The sequence below is a fragment of the Centroberyx gerrardi genome, chromosome 23, assembly GCF_048128805.1.
Source record: "Centroberyx gerrardi isolate f3 chromosome 23, fCenGer3.hap1.cur.20231027, whole genome shotgun sequence".
NCBI lineage: Eukaryota > Metazoa > Chordata > Actinopteri > Beryciformes > Berycidae > Centroberyx > Centroberyx gerrardi.
The window spans coordinates 11,001,749-11,014,477 of NC_136019.1; the positions used below are offsets into that span (position 1 = coordinate 11,001,749).

The 12,729-nt window shown below is 46.0% G+C and overlaps 1 protein-coding gene across 1 annotated transcript; it reads left to right on the forward strand.

Annotated features, from left to right (window-relative positions):
- Positions 1 to 833: 833 nt before the first annotated feature.
- Positions 834 to 8,454, forward strand: zpax4 (zona pellucida protein AX 4). The gene is made up of 18 exons (XM_071909475.2): positions 834 to 912; positions 987 to 1,114; positions 1,197 to 1,340; positions 1,422 to 1,493; positions 1,600 to 1,770; positions 2,101 to 2,197; positions 2,278 to 2,498; positions 2,907 to 3,060; positions 3,136 to 3,344; positions 3,470 to 3,587; positions 3,672 to 3,877; positions 3,991 to 4,108; positions 4,529 to 4,701; positions 4,873 to 4,970; positions 5,075 to 5,193; positions 5,273 to 5,530; positions 7,728 to 7,869; positions 7,923 to 8,454. The coding sequence occupies exons 1-18, from the start codon at positions 834 to 836 to the stop codon at positions 8,452 to 8,454; spliced, it is 3,039 nt and encodes a 1,012-aa protein (XP_071765576.2).
- Positions 8,455 to 12,729: the final 4,275 nt, after the last annotated feature.

The window sequence follows — 12,729 nt, forward strand, 5'->3', positions numbered from 1 at the left end:
TTCATCAATGCTTATCCTGAGTAAGTATGAGAAATTAGGTATTGTTTCTGGCTTTTTGTAAAGATGTATTCTACTCTATGATTTTATTTAAGTATTCATTAAAGACACCAGTTATAAACTCTGACATTGTCTACTGTGCATGTTTGCCTTCCAAAGATACTTTCCTAAGCCTATTATCTATCACTACTACCATTATAATAAGTATATACAGGGTTTCAGCCCTTCAGGCATTTAACAACCGATGGTGCTTTTTGAAGCATTCGCTTAGGAGCTAGGAGCAATATCTGACAGACCTTATAGAGGTGGAAATGGGAGGGAACTTTTACCTAATGAGCTTGATTGATTGCAAGGTGGTTCAATTGCTAATGGGCAACACACGTGTGTTACACCTGAGGGCCTCTGGTTGGTCAGTCAATTAACAAATGACCACATAAAAGCCTTTGCTGGAAACAGAGTACTCAGTGGCCAGTTTGTCTAGGATATTGCAAGCAAGCAGTTGAACTCAGCTTGTGGTGGTTAGCAGGTGTAGTTTGCTAGTTCTCAGGCTAGCTTTAGACACTGTAACACATCAGTAGCTATGGCTTTTGGATTGTGGCTTGGGTAAGTTGCTTTGGTGGGAATTTATATACAGTAAGCTGCCATTTAGTGCTGCTGTTTTTCCTTGCATGTCCTCTGCTCTTATTTTCCTACAGAGTATCCTTGCTCCTTTCTGTGTGGTCAACTGCAAAATGTGCTGGCATTCCAAATGGTAAGAATTACAAGTCTGTTTCTTGATGCACACATCTGCAGTACCTGTATTCCTTAACCTGTCTGTTCATACAGGTGTACCTGACATGGAGTGTCGGGACCGCTACTTCATGATAACTGCTGAGCTCTCCTTCACTGGGGAGGAACCTTCCTTTGAGGCTGTTGGTGAGTCTTTAACCTCTATCTTATTGCTACCGGCAGTGCTCTTTAACCAATGTGGTGCTGAATGTTCCTCCTAGACGGGACAGGTGTGTACCCCATCACTGAGCTGTACGCAGCAGAGTGTGGCTACAGTATCAGTGTCCTCCCTCTACCAGGCCATGTTGAACTTCGAGCCTCTTACTTCAGCTGTCATGTTGACAACAAAGTATGTGTAAACACACAACACAAGTTGGGTCAATTCAGACTACAAAACCATAACATACTAATTTTACTGGTGGTTCTTTTAGGATGACAAGGTGTTCATGTTCAACTTCAACCTGATTACCCATGATGAAGTAAAGGGAAAGGTCACCTATGCTTTGAATAAGACCTGTTCTCCTTCACTCCCCTGGTCTCCCAGAGAGGTTACCTGTGAGGTCAACTACATGGAAGTGAGCTTGGTTAAACCTCAATGTCTTAAACTACTGAGGAAGTGTTTCAATGGAGGTGTTTACTAGCTGTGGTTTCTCTAGGTTTCTGTGAAGGGTGACATGGCCTGCCCCTCTGCAACCAAGATGGATGACTGGAATACTGCCCTCAAAACTGTAGGTTTGACTTTAGTATCACTGAAGTAATTTGTGGCCTCTTGGGTGTATATAGTTGTAGCATCATAACATGCCATTAATTCAGTCGTCTTTAAACTCTTCCCAGGCCTACACTACCGCCAGTTCTGATTGGCAGGTGATGTTCCAGAAGGCGGGGCAGCAGCTGTCTCCCATGACCCTCTCTGAGGCTCGTAAGCAGAACTACATGTTTGACGTGACTGATGGAAGGCTTGTGTTCCGTACACCTTATGGGCAGCCTGACTCATTCACCACTATGGTAAACTATTTTAGCATCTCCGCTACAACCAAAACTTGAGGACCAGACATGACTTGTATGTCGTTGGTGTCTCAGTTCCTCTGCAATTGTGTATTTCCCTCATTTTAAACACCTGAATCTGTAGGTGTATTTTAAATTGGCCAGATGCGTCTAGGTTCGACCTGGATGAACATTGTCATTAACTGTTAATGTGCATCCAGAGTTCACATCTTATAGGCATCTAGTCCACTGAATGAACTCCCAAACTCTGCTTTTGTAATGCTGTACTCTGCATACGATGGCTGTAAAAGCACTTGCTCAACAGTACTCAGTCAACCTGTCTCTCTCCAGGTGGATGATGTGCCAGTAGAAGTGGTTCATCCAACCCTGTTCTCCAGACAGACCTGGATTGTCCTCATGGTGGACTTGGTGGCCGCTTGCTCCATGCGTCAGTACTCCGCTCTTATCCTCTAATTTTTCCACTTGACTCATAACGGATGAGGCTGTAATGTTATGTTTCCTCTGCAGATGAAGGGTCATATGATGGCAGCCACCTGGTGTGGGAGACTCCTGAGGTCCTGCACCCGCTGGCCTATGGTCTCTCTGGTCTTGAAAGCAGTCAGGTCAACATGGGTGTCAGTGGTGGGCTCCTGGAGCAGCCAATTGCAGAGAAGGGCTACATCATGGAGAAACATGGTGCCAAAGTTCAGATCAGCATCCCCTATAATGCTGAGGGAGGATACAGGAAGGTCAGAATGCACAATGACATCATGCATCAGAAGCTGTACTAGGCAGGACTTGTGTAAATGCATTGTATCAAAATTAGAAAGTGGGGCTGCATAAGAGTCCCATTTATTGACAAAGTATGTCAGTAAATCATCGTGGTGCAAAGTGACAAACTAATGGTTAAAGGTCAAACTTGATGGCAACAAGCACACAAAAGCTGGACTACATGGTAGAACTGCAGAAGTCTGTTACTGACATAACACTGCATGATTTCTGGGTAATGGAAGTCATTCAAACTCTCCCACTGCCACTTGGGGCCACAAGATGCCTAATGCAGATGTATGTTTTCAAGACTTATGCTATTGATTAAACATGGCATGATTAACCTGATGGCAGTTCAATCACAAACTGGATGCATCTTTGCTTCTCAGAGCTTTGTGGCAGACAACTTGTACCATGAGTTCTACATCTTCCATCTGTACTTGGAGCAAATGTTTTATGATGAGGATCATGTTGACACCAGACTCCGCTTATTCAGACAGCTTGCCACACCCATGCTGTCACGCCCTGCTTTCACTTCTAACAGTAAGTTAGGAAATGACAGGTATTGATTTGTTAAATATCCAGTGCAAATGCTCATCTGATGGCTTAACATTTCAGGAACTATTCTTGAGGAACGCATGTTCACTGTTTGCCTTGGAGACGTCCCTGAGGATGTAGATTTGATGTCCATTCAGCTGAATGGACAGGACTTTGCTGTGCCACTTATAAATGCAAGCAGCCTCGCCATCTCAAAAGTCCTCCAGCCCAATTACACCCATGGCTACACTCTCAGGGTGCCTTTTGACAACGCTGTTGTCTTAACACAGGTAAGATCAAAAGGACTTGAGCAAGGTTGGTTTTGTCAGGAATCCTTGAGGAGCTTGGTTCACTGTTTTGGGGATATCAACTGCCAGCCTGTTGTGGTGTTAGGATTGTATTTCTTGTCTTCTAGCTCTCCAAAGATGGCATTCTGCAGCACACCCTGGACATAAACTACACACTGGCCATTCTGCCTGAAAACGAGGCTTATTACCACCTAGCATCAGTTGTGGCATTGATAACCGATGTCTGTAAGTTGAACTGGACTTAGACTTATAAATTCTCTATCCTGTTTCTGAGCTTTGAACAGAATTTGCCCATCTACTTCTCTACAGTTCCTCCATCCTTCGAGGCAGTCTGCTCTGAGAAAGGCATCAGCTTCAAGCGGGACCACCAGCCTTATGACTACCTGTGGCAGGTCTACATCGGCCCTGAACCGCTGACAGCAGAGCTGGCAGCTGAGAAGGGTTACACCATGCACAACGACAGCCAGAGTCTGCTCCTGTATGTGCCGCTCTTTACAGATGGCTACACCTACAAGGTACAATGACAAATTAGTTTACTTGTGTTCTGTAAGGCACTCTGGGATAACCCTGTAAATGGACTGTCTGTCATTAGTACAATGACTAAGCCATATCTGCCTTGTTTTTGTAGGACATTGGTTTGAAGACCTTCTTTGGCACCTTCAATATCCTCGTCCACGATCCCAAGACCTTGGAGGTCCAGGGTTCTTCTGTCAAAACATGTCCCTTCACAACTGCTGAACTCATTGGTAAGAACTAGGGATGCACCGATGCCACTTTGTCAATGCCGATACGATTACGAGTATGTAAGTTTAAGTATCAGCCGATACTGAGTTCCAATCCATTACTTTTACTTAACAGTGCAGGCCTACTTCCTTAGTTTGGGGTCAATGGACAAAATTATTGAGATAAAATCCTTGTTTTTCCCACTGTTTGAGAAATACAGGCTTCTATGTGCCACGAATGCATAAAATCAAGACGGTTTGCTTTTATTTCTTACATGTTACTCATGGCTTTCGGTATCAGATTTTAGTCTTGGGTAAAATCTCCGATACCGATATTCCATTTTCGCCTGGCATCAGTGCATCCCTAGTAAGAACGTCCTAGGTTTTCACTGTAGGCACTTCTCTTGACATGTAGGTTTATAAATGTAACCCTTCTGTCTTCAGTGTGTTCAACTGATGGGAAGGTGGCGGTGGTGGTTGATGTGTCCATGGCCATCCCCAGTGGAGGGATCCCTGCTAGAACATCCCTCCAGGACAGACACTGTGGACCCAAAGAGGCAGACAACACCAGGGTTCGCTTCTCTTTCGCATTGAACTCTTGTGGAACCAGAGTTAAGGTACTTCAACTTATTGGACTACTCCAAAGTTACTGAAACGGATGGTATGAAACTGGGCGATTGCTTCAATTGGATAGTCATGATGGATCTGAATGTCTGGGTGACACATTTGTTGCATTGCACTCATTGTCATAGATCTGTCACGTCTAATGCCTTGTTGGCCTTCCTCAGCTTGGCAAAGATTATGTCACCTATGAAAATGAGATCCTCTTCAACCAGAAGCACCTCACTGTGAAAAAGCCACTTGTTGCCAGGGATGCTACTGAAAAGTGTGTACCGACTTTTTTGTTTTTTGGGGTCTTTAAAATCCAACTACCCATATATTGCAACATTTCTCCTTGAGGTCCATAAAGTTTTCCCTCTTCACCTACAGGGTGACATTTAAGTGCACCTATTCTCTGGCTGGGCTCCATCGCCTCTTCTCAGTGCACAGGTTTGACTCCGACACACCTGGTGTCGGACGCATCATGCGTGAGAAGATCCCCATGGAAGGTAGGTTGCTGTCTTGTTGCACCACATGACCAGTTTTCCTACTCACTGAATGTTGAGTATCTCTATTTCTGTACCATAGGTATACAACAGCAAACTCAAGTTCTCACCATCAACCAGAAACTCCAGTATCCCACCATCAGGCCGATGACATCACTTCAAACGGTGTCCACTACCAGAAGACCCTTCAACAAGCTGCCTGCCTACCAGCCCCCTGCTCAAACAGTGTCAGTGTCCACTACCAGAAGACCCTCCAACAAGCTGCCTGCCTCCCACCCCCCTGCTCAGTACATCAGAGTGTTCAGCTTTCTAAAGAACTTCACCGATCTGTCTAAAAAAGGTGAGGAACACTCTTAACCAAATTGGTATGGAAATATGTGATGTCTGAACATGAATGTTCTCTCTTCACAGGAGCCAAAGGAACTTTACAAGTTAAAGGGAATGACAAAGGAACTTCACAAGTTAAAGGGAATGCCACAGTCATTTAAAGGAAAACGAATATGAAATTTTAAGATTGTAATAAAATGTTGTTCTAATAAATATTTCCTTACAATGCTGTGTCATTCAAGTATTTCAACACTACATTTAAATATGGCCTAGGTTGTAAGTACAAAGGAAATGGGAGTCAGCAGGGGACTTGTTGGCAACTAGCTTTGGGTTGTGGTTACAAGTTAAGTGTTAGCTTTCAAAGAACTTGTAGGCTACTGTGACGGGAAAGACTGGTAACTTGTACAACTAATTGGCTTCAAATGCCAACAGGTCACTGCATCTTACAAATTCCACAGCAACAGCTTGCCCTGTGGGTTTGAGACCCCATACCTCTGTTCAACTGCTTTTAGACTGGCTGTCAGGCTTGTACCATAATTTACAAACCCCAACAACTCAATCTTTTGCTTGTCAGGAACTTTATGCAGTTCAAGAACTAAGGAACAAATTCACCTGATGTGGCTTGTCAACTGCAACAAGCAGTTGGACATACAAGGCTGCTTGGAAATGTGGCTAAATAACTTTGGACCCAAATGTATTGTGCACTTCAAATGCTCTTGCCATAAACAATACCTTTCGGGGTCGAACATGGGGTCGAGGGTTAATGCTGCCGTCAAATGGGGTCGTGTTTACCGAGTTCATGAGAAGAGTCCATATGAACGCCCCCCTCCTGTGGTATTCACGACTTCGGAAGTGGGAAATTTTATGAAAGCTCCGAGTTCACGAGTCGTGACCACGAGTTCCATTTGAAGGCAGCATAACTCAAAGCTAATATGGAAGTTATACTACAGGACGCATTGAATTTAACGTGACAGGGATTATATTCACATAAACAACTAGAAGGGCACTCGGAGAGCGCAAGGCCAATAGTCCAGTCTGCTATGATGTGCAAATTTCGTGAGCCGGATGCGCTCCAAAATTTAATGGGTTCTTCCTTGGCCCATGCTGCACCCTTCCACGAAGTTTCATGAAAACCGGCCCAGTCTTTTTTCCGTAATGTTGCTGACAGACAAATGGCACCGAAAACATAACCTCCTTGGCGGAGGTAATAATTATATTGGATTAGTCAATGGAAAATAAACGTGGATCTCATGGATTAAGGCAGCCAGCAGGGGGCGCTAGCGGTCACTTTCACTCGCGACAAGGTAAAGCCTGTGCACTGTGCACGGCAACACTGCTGCTGCATGTAACCTTTTGCGCTCAAACGTGCAGATTTCACTATTTCTTGGCACTGCAAAGACAAAGATAAACATGAATGACCAGCAGGAAAGTTTTGCCGTGAGTTTTTCTGTCACTTCAAAATTAAACACTTTTTTTTACTTGACAGGAAAGTAGTCCATGGGCCAGACCAGATATCGGTACCATCTGAGGGGGCAAAACCTTACCTATAGTAAATTGTTTATAGGGTCAATATAAGTAAATTAATATATGATAGCCTTTCCACAGGAGCAGCTTTTCATATTTATTGGACATTTTGTTATTTTCCCCTATTAGTGCCTGTAGGAGATTTTGTTGTTTTTGCTATTCTTGTTTTCTTTCCCCCTAATATAAATTATTTCTAAATAAATTATGTACTTGAAAATATACAGTATATTTAATAGAAGCCGACTCCACTTTTGAAATAAAAAATGTTAATAAATTGTTTATGTCCAGGTTTCCCAGATTCCATCTCTGTAGCATCTCTGTAGCACGTGAGTTGCGTGTTCAGTGAGTGAGTCTAGTGGCTGGTGACTGGTGACTGCTAGGACCATAGGCTAGTCTGTGACAGATGCCTTGCCCTTGTAAGTAATTTTGTTCAAAGTACTTCAAACAAAGATAAAGTCTACCCATCAACAGAATAAAAGGTTTAAACATGTAACCAGACTGTGTTTACCGCCTCAAGTGAATTAACTTTAACTAACCATATTTAGAGGTAACGTTAGCTAGCTAGCTAATTTTCTTTAGCAATTTTCTTTCCCGCCACTTTACACTACAGTGGCTATACTCAGGTCCTCAACAATATACAGCGTCGTAATCTGAGCTCTGCTCCCAAAATTTCTTCAGCGATCAAGCAGTCAAGAAGAAGAAGATGAAGAAGTCATCTCACCGCGCCGGAGGAGCTGTCCACTTGTGTAGCACCTGCTGGACCGGCTACATCCTGCCGTCGGACCTCCACCCCCGCTGCGAGACTTGCCTGGGCGCCGTTCACGCCAGGTTAGCGTTGACTCCGCAGGCCTCCTGCCAATTCTGTGCTCGACTGCCTGTAGAGGAACTGCAGCGGCGGGCGGACGCCTTCACGGCACTCCAGGTGGAGGCGACGGTAGCTGGGCTGACCGCGGCACCGTCTCTCCGGATGACGAGCTGGACAAGATCCTCTGCGGCAACGACTTCCCGAATATTCCGGAGGAAATCCTCGATGGCGGGCACGAGTCAGCCGGCTCGGCTCCCTCCATCTCGGGCTCTCCTCCCGATTCTCCCGTCTCCCTGTCGGGAGACCTGGAGCCTGATCTTGAGGGCGGGGCCCCGCAATTGCGGCTTTCCCCTTCCCCACCGCGGCAAGGAGCTCCGCTGCTGTGGTCCTCTCCTTCTCCGCTCCAATCTGCCAGCCACATGCCGGCCGCCAAAGGACTTCTCCTGGACTTGCCGGATATCATTAAGCAGGGGGGCATAGCGATGCCAGCAGAGCAACCTGCACCAGCTCACGGCCTCTTAGGCGGGGATGTGTACGTCCAGGAGCCGCCGGTCAAACGCCCTCCGCTTTGGCTCTCCTTTATGTTTCCCCCAGTTCCCGCCTCATAGCGCGCGTTCAGGAGGAGAACCCAGCGGTTATTCTGGTGGCACCAGAACGCACGAGCGTGTCTTGGTTCCCAACCATGGTGCAGCTGCTGGCGGGGAAACCGTGGCAGCTCCCATGACGCAGAGACGCACTGTCACAGCTGGACGGTGTGATTCTCCACCTCCTGGTAATAGGCCAACAACTGTGGGCCTGGCCGCTGAACCCGAGCGCTTGGAAAGGTTAGGTTTGCCCCCTGCGGTGGTGCGCACTATCCAAGGTGCGAGAGCCCATTCTACTACAGCGTCTTACGCGGGTAGATGGTCTGCTTTTCAGCGCTGGTGTGTGGAGAGAGGCTCAGATCCCACGTTGTGTCCTCTGCCTCTCGTGTTATCCTACCTTCAGATTTGGCTCCATCTACAATCAAAGCGTATGCTGCAGCCATTCATCCTGCCACGAGGGCTATGGAGAGAGATCAGTTTTCGCGCATCCCTTGGTGAAGTGCTTTTTAAAGGGAGTCAGACGACAGAAACCTGTCGTACGCTCTCTAGCTCCGCAGTGGGATTTACCTCTGGTGTTGCGCGCTCTGGGGGGTCCCCCTTTCGAGCCAATAGCCCAAATCTCTCTCAAGATGCTATCCCTGAAAACAGTGCTCCTCCTAGCCCTGACGTCGGCTAAGAGAGTGAGTGACTTATGCGCGCTGTCGGTCTCGCTGTCCTGCCTTTCTATTAGAGAAATTAGACACCTAAAGTCCTAACAAACTCCTTTCGGTCGAGAATTATTTCCCTCGAGGGGTTCTTCCCCCCGCCTCACAGAAATGAGGCAGAGGAAGCGTCTCACCGACTCTGCCCAGTGCGCACTTTGTCTCAGTATGTTTTGCGCACAGCAAACATCCGACAGACACAGCAGCTGTTTGTTAATTACAGAGGGCATTCACAAGGCTCGGCTCTGTCAAAACAGCGTCTGTCGCACTGGCTGTGTGATGCCATCACACAAGCCTACAGTGCGGCGGGAGCCGAGCCACCGCAGGGCGTCCGGGTGCACTCCACGAGAGCCTTGTCATCATCTACGGCCCTCCTCAGAGGGATGGCGGTGGCAGACATCTGCGCAGCGGCATCTTGGGCTTCTCCGTGCCTTTTCATCCGTTTCTATCTGCGCGATGTGTCTGAGTCCTCCCTGACTCATTCAGTCTTAAACGTGCTAGACTGCAGATGACGCGTTGTCAGATCTGGCGTTTTTACGCACATGCCAAACGGTGCGCCCCCAATCTAATCATCACGGATTAGTGGGCTGCATGAGGGATCATTACGATACGTAATCAACGTCTCACATTTTGTAACGGCAGTGTTGTGTGGAGTGAGTGTTCTATCACTCGCCTTTTTTCCACACAAGGTTGACATGAGGTCAACCATGGCACAGCCGGTGTTTTCCTGCCTTATTACGCTTCGCATTATAGGGTTGTGAACTGGTGTATGTTACCTGCTTGAGGTCCTTGGTGTCTCAGTGGGCATTGACTACATCAACTTCGCCCTTAACCCAATAGCGACAGCTCTTAGAGGGCGAAGCCTATACGAAATAGAACGTTAGTTATGTTACCGTAACTCCAGATTCTATGAGTATAGGCGTAGCCCTCTAAGACTTAGGCCCCCTGCTCCACCGACATTGGCCGAAGAAATTACTGGCTTTTGGGAACAGAGCTCAGGTCCCGACGCTGTATATTCTATAGTTGAGGACCTGAGTGTAGCCACTGTAGCGTAAAGTGGCGGGAAAGAAAATGTAACCCTCTAACCCTAGTCGTAACACATTTTGAATGCAGCTGTTCATATACACATTAACACATAATGTGTCTCTTTTTGACTGAGACGTGCCAATTTAGTAGACACTATGTAGTATAGTATATCTAGACATGTCTGTTGAACATGTTTCTACATGTAATACTAACAGTCAGTAGTCCAGACACACCCCAGGGAGAGGATATAATGAAAGAAAGATGATTTCCAGGGAAGGCACTTTCCCGGTTTTGAACGACAGCAGTCCATACTTTAAGAGGGGATAACCACTAATAAGCTGCCAGTCTGCATGGTCTATCATATCAAAACATAATCTAGGGATGTATAGGAATTAAAAAATGACAACTAGAATTTGCCCACCCAGATGGTACCGGTACGTTAAATTTTGGGTCTGAGCCCATGGACTAAAGTAGATTCTGTAAGGTGGTGATTATGTATCAGTTTAGCATTGGTTGTGGTTGCGTCCCAGAGGCCCAGGCAGGCTGTGGTCCCCCCTCTCTCCAGCAGGACCCTGCACCACCCCTCCTTCCTGCCTCTGTACATGTCAACAGGAGCAGCTCAGCACCCCATGGACTGTAACTGCCAAACAGGTGAACACTCTTATCCCAAATTTATTTTCATAAATGTTAATGTGACAACTAATTATGTCTCTTCCCCAGTCCTTCCCATAATCCCATCCGAGTTCTTCTACACTGACCCCACTATGGGCCGTGGGAGAAGGATCCCCAACATAGTGAGCGACTTGAGGGTGAGTGTGCACAATGTTGGGGGTTCACAAGCCCAAATGAAGTCCATCAGTTGATTACACTACCCTTCACAATGATTTATAACCCAAAACTCATGGTACTTTCTAATGGGTAGCATAAGTTCTTGGATGACAAAATGAACACACTTTTGCAGACTGGAACCTCTTTGTTTTAGAGATATTTAAAGATGACCTTCAGGAAACCACCTGGTAATATTTTATTCTACCAAGAATGGATATAAATGCCATTTGGAAATTAACTGGTCAAACCACGGCTGTAGTCAAGACCACCTTAATTGAGTCCAAGTCAATTCCTAGACCAAGGTCAAGACTGAGACCAGAGCAAACTGAGTCGTATTCAAGACCAAAATAGCCAACAAACCATGTAAATGTCTTTCCAAATGCTGAAATAATGAGTAAGGAGTTTCTTAAGGATGAACAGAGATCAGTCTAGTAGATCGATCTCCAAATCTACTCTATACTTCTCTACCCTTCAACATCCAACTAATCAATACATAGGAATTGACAAATCAATGCATTGAAGTTTGAGGACCATTACATACAGTAAAACCCCTTAGATTTTTTGCGGTGCTGGGGGAAAAAATACATGATAGAAAAAATGAGTCAAAATAGGCATAAGACAGAGACAAGTCTGGGACATCAAAAGACTTTTCGAGACCAGACTCAAGACTGAGACCTGACTGAAGTAAAGTCCTGCTTCAAATGCTGTGTGACAAAACCACTTAGACTCGACTCAGTATGACACCACACAGTATTCAAATTCAGTCTGAAATGTGGCAAAATGTAGCCTCCTCCTCTGCAGTGAAAGAGAAAGGGCCGAGCCAGTGTTTACCTCAGTATCATTTCAAATCATGAAGCACATGAGACGTAATGCCTCTGTCAAAAGTTTATCCAGATTACCACAGATTAGGAGAATGTAATGAGCGCAGGTTGGGGGGTGACGAGGGGGGTCCCCACACTGTTTCCCGGGGGCAGCCTGGCCTCGGTGCCCTTCGGGTGGGGGTAGAGCTTATGGAGGGGCTCAGACAGACTGGGTCATTTAATAAGATTGGCTCTGTTCTGTCAGACAGAGCTAAGACCCCGACTAGGGGATTGGGAGGAAATTGAGACCAAGGGCAAAGCAGGAGACGGTGTGTTTTTGTCTCTGAATGTGAACGGAGGTGAGAGTCAGGGCACTTGGCTCCACTGTTACATGGCACTCTTTTAATTTTAGGGAAATCATGATGAAAGCATGATGGGAAACCACTGATGATTGAAGTTATCAGCACAACACGAGAAAGCAGGGAAGGGGGAGGTTGCAAGAAAATCTATATTAGAAATGAATGGAAATTGTGCCTAAAATAACATGAAAAATGGCATCGCTGCATGTAAACAGTGCAAAGTGGAGTAGTTTGAGCTTGTTGTTTCATTGTGGCTGGGATATAATTGACAGGTGTAATGAGTTTTTAAAGCTGCACTAGGCAGGAATTTTACATAAACATACACCAGCTTTATCAGCCTAAATCACAAATAGGGGTTGCAATAGAGAAAAGCATCCCGCCCCCTCTAACTGAGAGTAGATTTGCCCTATTTGCCCAAATGAAATTCTGGTGTCAGATATGGACACTTCTCCGCCCACAAGAAGTGACGAGTCCAGTGTTTTTCTGGTCCATACCACCCCTCTCCCATCTCTCCCCTCTGCCCTTATCAGGTTTTTGAGTGCTTCCACCTCAACACCCCGCCGCCAATTATGTCCGCCTGCCCCG

Excerpts from the sequence above, each read along its gene's own strand:
- zpax4 (XM_071909475.2), top strand. The coding sequence starts at position 834 with ATGGAGTGTCGGGACCGCTACTTCATGATAACTGCTGAGCTCTCCTTC. Across the intron at positions 2,499-2,906 it reads CTGAGGGAGGATACAGGAAG|AGCTTTGTGGCAGACAACTT; the intron begins GTCAGAATGCAC and ends TTTGCTTCTCAG. Across the intron at positions 3,878-3,990 it reads CAGATGGCTACACCTACAAG|GACATTGGTTTGAAGACCTT; the intron begins GTACAATGACAA and ends TTGTTTTTGTAG.